The following is a 7,500-nucleotide window of genomic DNA, read 5'->3' as shown; positions in this document are numbered from 1 at the left end:
CTTTTGTAGCCTACCTGCACGAGGCTCGTGTTATCCTCAGCACTTCAGATATGAATATGAAAAAGTTATTTATTTAAAACTTAATCGAATCAAGTAAGTGAGTAAAATAAATAATTTGTAAACTGAAACAAAATTAAACTTTCAATATAGGCCTAGCTGCTTTTCGTTGAAAAAGACTCAGACACTTTTATATGTCAAGTGAGCTAACAAACTGATATGTCCTTACAGACGGATGTGCCTTTTTCCAATAACAAAGGGTTCATTTTTTCTTAGCCGTCTGAGAAAGCTCCTTTTATTAGGTCCTGTCTCAGAATTCCAATCGGCGCCTCCATTTCATAACCGAGTGATGGACGTTATTCCTACCGGATGCTCTTCTTTTTCCATGAGAGCTTTTGTGGCAGAGATGACAGCCGGGGTTGTGGGGGCGGGGGAGGAGCTAAGGTGGACACGCCATGGATCACATAATGAAACAAAAAGCAATCGACTGCCAAATGGCACAGAGAGAGAGAGAGAGAGAGAGAGAGAGAGAGAGAGAGATCTTTTCAGCGGCAAGAGCTCTTTTGTCCTTGTTCGAGATTCACTTGGGAATCATCACGAGGTCCTTTTGAGTATCGATTCTTGTTGAGATTGTCATCGGTGGCTCTGCCTAAGAAGACGATGGGTGACATCACGGGATGGATTCTCTCCTGTTGTCCACGTTCATTGTCAAGACTTTCATACTATCACGAAAAGTGATTATCAGTTTTTTTTTCTTTGTATTTAATTGCTGACGACTGCTTCGATATTCTGCGAACAGAGGTAGCTACAGAAAGGCACCCGATCTCCTAAGAAATTATGTCTGAGGAAAAGCTAATCCTGGCGGCGATATGCATTTCGTTACGTTCTTACGATCAACGCTAAATTTTTTTTCCTTGGATAATATGCAGTACCAGTTCACACCCGTAATATATATATATATATATATATATATATATATATATATATATATATATATATATATATATATATATATATATATATATATATATATATTTATTTATTTATTTATGTATTTATATTTTTATCCATTTATTTGCTGAAAACAAAAACCTGTACCTTATAACAGCGTGGAGAATGGCGCAGGTACGGAATAAACTTTGTTCAGTGTACTAGCAATATCGATAATCGTAAAAATCCCTCTCCACTGAAATATGCTGGCGAACAACAACAGAACTTTGGTATGCAAGGGAATTTCGGATATGACGGGGTCCATTCTTACTTGGCAAACTTTCAAATAAACCGAGCAGCCAAAAGTCTCTGGTGACTTGCCAATTCCGATAGCCATTTATAGGTTAGCAAAAATTAAGAATACGTCTTCGAGTGAAGGAACATTCATTTCACTTGCCATTTGAGGTTGCCAAGAGATGAATATATACAAAATGCAAAGGCTGCCCGTCCCTATTTGCATACACTGATGGCATGAATTTTTGAGAGAAAAATAGGAAAAAGACCCTCATTTCGAAATGCATCAGACTACGAGAACGAAAGCAGAAAACGAACTATATAATAATAACTGTTATATTGTGGAGATTAAATTGCGATCTACCAGCAATCATTCAATAAATAATGAAATACAAAATTAAACCATTAAAATAACGGCCAGAGCAACGGTTTCCATCGGCCTTTCAGCGCCATCCCCGCATCTGATAGACATTAGGGCACAACAGTTTTATCTTCATCACGGATGGGGACTGCAATTCCGTATTCTGTGACCGAGCTTTTCGATATTCGTTTGGTATAACTGGATTTATGAACTGACGGCCAGTGATGGTTTACAGGGATATGTATTGCTTCATGCCGGTTATTGGCTGAACGCATCTCTGAGAAGAATACGCGATCGTGTACGTTTGCCCATTGTGGGGGGAAATTTTGGAAAATTAAGTAATTGATGAAGCAAATCTTTTTTTTTTTACGAGACTTGTATTTTTTAAACAGGAAAGATTTGTTGTTCGAGAGGTTTTTATCTTGCAATACATTTATACTTTATTTCTTAGTTCCTCGTTGGACGAGTCGGTAGAGTTGTCGGTTACACTCGCTAGGCCCGAGTTCGAGTCTCCGGCCGGCTAATGAAGAATTAGAGGAATTTATTTCTGGTGACAGAAATTCATTTCTCGGAATAATGTGGTTCGGATTCCACAATAAGCTGTATGTCCCGTTGCTAGGTAACCAATTAGTTCTTAGCCACGTAAAATAAGTCTAATCCTTTGGGCCAGCCCTAGGAGAGCTGTTAATCAGCTCAGTGGTCCGATAAAACTAAGGTATACTTATGCTTTATTTCTTAAAAACAACAAAAATAATCTGAAAGATTCAAATTGTCATTGTATCCTCAAAACATTCTACTTAATATTTGTCTCGTTTTCCACATTCCTAATGACCATAACACGAACTCTCTTTTCGACAGTGGACGTTCTGGGCGTAAGAATGGATGACATCGAGGTGCTCTCGGCCGGGATGAGGGCGGAAGTGAAGTGTACGGTGTGGGGTTCCCACCCCCGAACCATCATCACCTGGACACTTGGAAACACTCCGCTGCCTGAAGCTAACAACTGGGTAAGGTCATTGTTCCTTTACATAATTGGAAGTTCCGTTTCCATTGTGACGATTTTATTCCTTTCCCCATTTCAAGAACCGCCCACGTGGCCAGTTTTACGATCTCTAATTGGGAGTCCGCTCGTGTTGTACAGTAGGCTTCAACTCTGGTTAGTTTGTCTAGCACAACCGTATGGACACAATCAGTACGTACAAACAGATACACATATACATAAAATGTCCCGAAAACGAATATTTCTGATAGGACTCATTAAAACTGGATGGTATCTATCGTAGATATTTATTCACGAAAAATTAAGTTCACTATAGAGGAGGGAGAAATCCCTTTCTTGGATGTACTTGTAAAGAGGGAAAGGGAAAATTTAAAATTTAAGCTACACAGGAAGAAGACACACACCAATTCAGACATACATGTGTTCTCCAGTCAAAAGAAAGAAATGAAAATGATAGGGCTGGCCATCAGGGCTTATAGGATCTGCATTCCCGAATTCTAGATGAAGAGCTGGAATACCTGAGGGAGAGTTTTAGAATAGGATACCATAAGTACTGGCTGGAACGGGCACACATTAAGGCACATTGTGTAAGTGATAAAGTTATATATATATATATATATATATATATATATATATATATATATATATATATATATATATATATATATATATATATATATATATATATATATATGTGTGTGTGTGTGTGTGTGTGTGTGTGTGTGTGTATGTGTGTGTGTGTGTGTAAATTTTTTTTTATCATACATATTTTGAAAACTTAGCAATTCTTTGTTTCTTCAAAAGGAGGATGGATTCATGAAGAATGCAAAAAGAAAAAAGTTCACCACGACATTCATAAGTTAACTGATGAATGGCCTAAGAACCCAAATCTTCTCAGAATGAGTTATTCCATAACAACTGACAGCATTATACCTCTGAACTAAATGAACGACAATATTGGAATTTACACCATAGCTCGCTCTCCACTGTATACCTCTTATCTGCAAGCATCATCGTTCATCCAGGCCATTAAGTCCTAACCTTACCAACTCATCTTTAATTCCATTTTAGTTTTCTGAAAAGAAAACTGTTGTGCCGGCTTTGTCTATCCGTCCGCACTTTTTCTCTCCGACCTCAGATCTTAAAAACTACTGAAGCTAGAGGGCTGCAAATTGGAATGTTGAGCTTCGACCTTCCAATAATCAAACATACCAAATTGCAGCCCTCTAGCCTCAGTTGTTTTTATTTTATTTAGGGTAAAAGTTAGCCATACTCGTGCTTCTGGCAACGTTAAAGGATAGGCCATCACCGGCCTGCGGTTAAAGTTTCACGGGCCGCGGCTCATACAGCATTATACCGAGACCACCGAAAGATAGACCTATTTTCGGTGGCTTTGACTATAAGCAAAATCCATGGCCCTTTGCAACTAAGCCCCGCCCACTTCACGCCAGTGATTGGCTACTTCTGAAAAGGGGAATGACGTCACACTAATTAACAGTCCAAATGATTGCCAGTACGGAACTGACTCCGTTCGGTCATGCTGAGCTCCATGCACCAACTATGACACCACAGATTTGAGTTCCCGAATTGCGAAATATACAATTGATATCTGTGAAGATATATTAAGTTATAGAGCTTGGATCATTCTGTCTGTGCATCTTTTTTTCTTTTATTTTGATTATGCGCAGCCTAAATATTCAAGCATTTTCTTTTTTTACTGGTGTTAGCCTACATAAGCGATTCCACATAGACCACATTAATTGAAATGAAGCAAAGACTTATGCAGCCAGTTCCGATATTAGGGTATTAATTCGTCATAATCCTACATGTCAACTGTTAATATCATTGTAAGATTAGGCCTACATATAAAATTCTTATATTTTGAGGCAATGCGGGGCATAAGCCTACACGTCAATTTCTTATTGCAAATAGTTTTTCACCCGTTTTTGTTGGAAATAGAGTAGCTTTTACTTAATACAGTAGCTCCGACCCCACGATATATAATGTATATACATACAGTGAAATGTACACGTATAAGCATGTGCATATTCACATACATGTGTACTTGCGTCGATGTCCATAGTAAATGTAAAACCACTTATACCGCTGAAAATAAAAGTAAAATTTGTGGGCATGTAGCCGATGGCACATATATAGACCAATCATGGGGCTGTCTCAGCCTTATACACAACTAGCGAACTGCTCGCAATGAGTTATATTGAAAATATAATTGCAAAAGGGGCTAGCAAATTATTTTACTGCGATGAGTGAATATAAGGCTGTTGTAGCATTTCCATGAAAATGAAGGCTATGGTAGGAAGGCATCATAAGATACTTAACGAAATAAGAAAAAAATATGTATTAGTCCAAACCAGTCTGCGAGTAGTCCATGGTTCATTTGCCTTTGGGGGCATTCTTGAAGATTACATAAGAGTCAGTAAATCTCTCTCTCTCTCTCTCTCTCTCTCTCTCTCTCTCTCTCTCTCTCTCTCTCTGTCAGAAGAATATTCTAGCGTAGACTGTATTCATAAAGATCTCGATTACTTTTAATTAAAACGTATGACTAAATTTCAATTAACAATGGTAGGCAGATAATTCTTTACAATAGTATTTTATGAATTGGTCTATGTTTATTCTGCAATGTTAGGTTGCCATATGGAAAATTTTCGAAGACACTACAAGCACCACAACAGCTGCAACAAAAACAAGAATAACCACAACAAGAACCACAATAAAACGGCTGAATATAAGATAGGGATAGGCCTATAATCCAAACGTCATAAGCTGCGTAAACCGACAAAAAGACAGAGGACTTTATAGGTCTACGTCATTTTTCATGATCCTAGTATTTCGAAAGGGGAAAATGTCCTTAAGAAAATTCTCAGCAAATTATATCCAATATGACTCGTATAGCCTATCATACAGTAACTTTAAGTTAAACATAGGCATATTCTGGTTTAGTCGAGTGCAGTCCCTGCTTGTCATCCCTCCGAATATGTAAACGATTGCAATGAAATCGATTTTATGAATATTAAATGTAGTAAAATTTCCTAAAATCAATATGATATACCAATCTGCATAGCTCTGAAAAAAAAAAAAAATCTGTGTTTAAGTTTAGAATGGCGAACACGCTTGACAATATCAAGTCGGTAATTATTATTGTCCTGTAATTCAAGTGCACCAGTTCGAACGCAAGACATTCCCTGTGTTATCCCCGTACTCAGGTGAACCTCATTTCCGAAAAACAACACTGCAGCATCACGGAACACTCCTGACTTCATTCATATTTTCCTATTTTTTTTTTTTACCGTGTTTAGAGATGAGTATTATGATTTTACTTCAGGGGATAATATAACGTTTCCTTTTGGTAATCAGCAGAACGTATTCTAGTTCGGTAAAACAACCATTGCAAAATTTATGAAAATGAAAAGAATCACATATTAGCCAACTTTTCAAAACCACTGCCAACCAATCAGCTTCAAGCAGTAGGCTGGGCTTAGCTGTAAAGAGTGGTGGATTTTGCTATGTACGATGAACAGAAAGCTCGATTGTGTCGGAGAAACTTCAGGGCATGTTTTACTTTCTACTATATACGTACGAAATTAATATATATATATATATATATATATATATATATATATATATATATATATATATATATATATATATATATATATATATATTATGTATGTATATGTGAGTCTGTGTAATTTGAGTTGAAAAGAATGTAGGATGATAAGTTAATGAAAAAATGTACATCTCACAGCTGGTAGGCTTGAGGATAGATAAGAAGAAGAAAATCATGGAAAGGAAAAGCCGTTAATAGAAAGGACGAACTGTAACATTCCAAAATCATTAAAGTGCCTGTCATATAGGGTAAAATTAATCATTTTGTAGGCTTTGGGAGACTAATAAGGAGAATTCCCTGTACATGTATGAAGTGGATGAGGTTATAGAAGCTTTTGACATCGATTGCTCATATGAGGTCAGCAATTAGAGTAAGGATAAGACAGTGAATTTTATTTTTTTATTCGTTCGAACCAACGCTTGTGTAAAATTAATGATGAATCATTAATTTGACACAAAACATTCGCACTCAGTGAAAAAATAAGCAGCAATGAAGTCATAAATACGAATTAATTAGATCTCGATAACTTTCACCCTTTGGTTTATGGTTTTTCCTAATTACTGTGAATGCCATGTTAAATGCTTATTTGTTTATATATATATATATATATATATATATATATATATATATATATATATATATATATATATATATATATATATATATATATATATATATATATATATATATATCTATATCTAATGAAAACAGACGGGGAGGAGACGAGAGGAATTAATTCTTCAGTCGTCCGTTTATTAAGGCAGAATCTCCTTTGATGATTATTCTGAAATTTGAGATGCAATAAGCCTAACTCCTATTTATGGTATTGTGCGTGGGTGGCCTTTGATGTGATATTGAACGGTACCAAGTTCTATTTGGTGACGTTCCCTTAAAAAAGAAATAAACGAACTTTTACACCGAAGGGATTTATGTCTGATTTACATTCGTTTTTAGTATTCCTCCTACTCTCATTTTGCGCTCTTTCGTTATCTCGCTTTTTCCGCCGGATTATTTTCATTATCATAATCATTACGCGAGTATTTACGTCTCCTCTTCAGTTTCTCCCCTCTCCCTTTCACTCTCATATCCCTCATCATCATCATTTGTACAATGTCTTTATTGGTGCTTCATAACATTCCCCTCTTCGTTATATTTGCCCTCCAGCAACCTGATGAGTTTAATTGCTTATGTCACACATGTTTGTGCAACTGCCGTAATTGAAAAACGGACGGTTTTTACTTCATTCGCTGAGCGAGTTTAAAAAGCACGTGTTTCAGTCTGCTTCATCGG

The 7,500-nt window shown here is 36.6% G+C and overlaps 1 protein-coding gene across 1 annotated transcript in view; it reads left to right on the top strand.

Annotated features, from left to right (window-relative positions):
- LOC136826891 (contactin-4-like) overlaps positions 1 to 7,500 on the top strand; it is a 233,341-nt gene that overhangs the window by 119,723 nt on the left and 106,118 nt on the right. The window contains exon 6 of the mRNA XM_067084424.1: positions 2,441 to 2,589. Within this exon, the coding sequence (XP_066940525.1) occupies positions 2,441 to 2,589 (149 nt within the window). The remainder of the gene's footprint in view (positions 1 to 2,440; positions 2,590 to 7,500) is intronic.

Source organism: Macrobrachium rosenbergii, chromosome 41 (genome assembly GCF_040412425.1).
Source record: "Macrobrachium rosenbergii isolate ZJJX-2024 chromosome 41, ASM4041242v1, whole genome shotgun sequence".
Taxonomy (NCBI): domain Eukaryota; kingdom Metazoa; phylum Arthropoda; class Malacostraca; order Decapoda; family Palaemonidae; genus Macrobrachium; species Macrobrachium rosenbergii.
The sequence above is the reverse complement of the archived record's forward strand: the minus strand, read 5'-3'. Positions and strand labels throughout refer to the sequence as shown.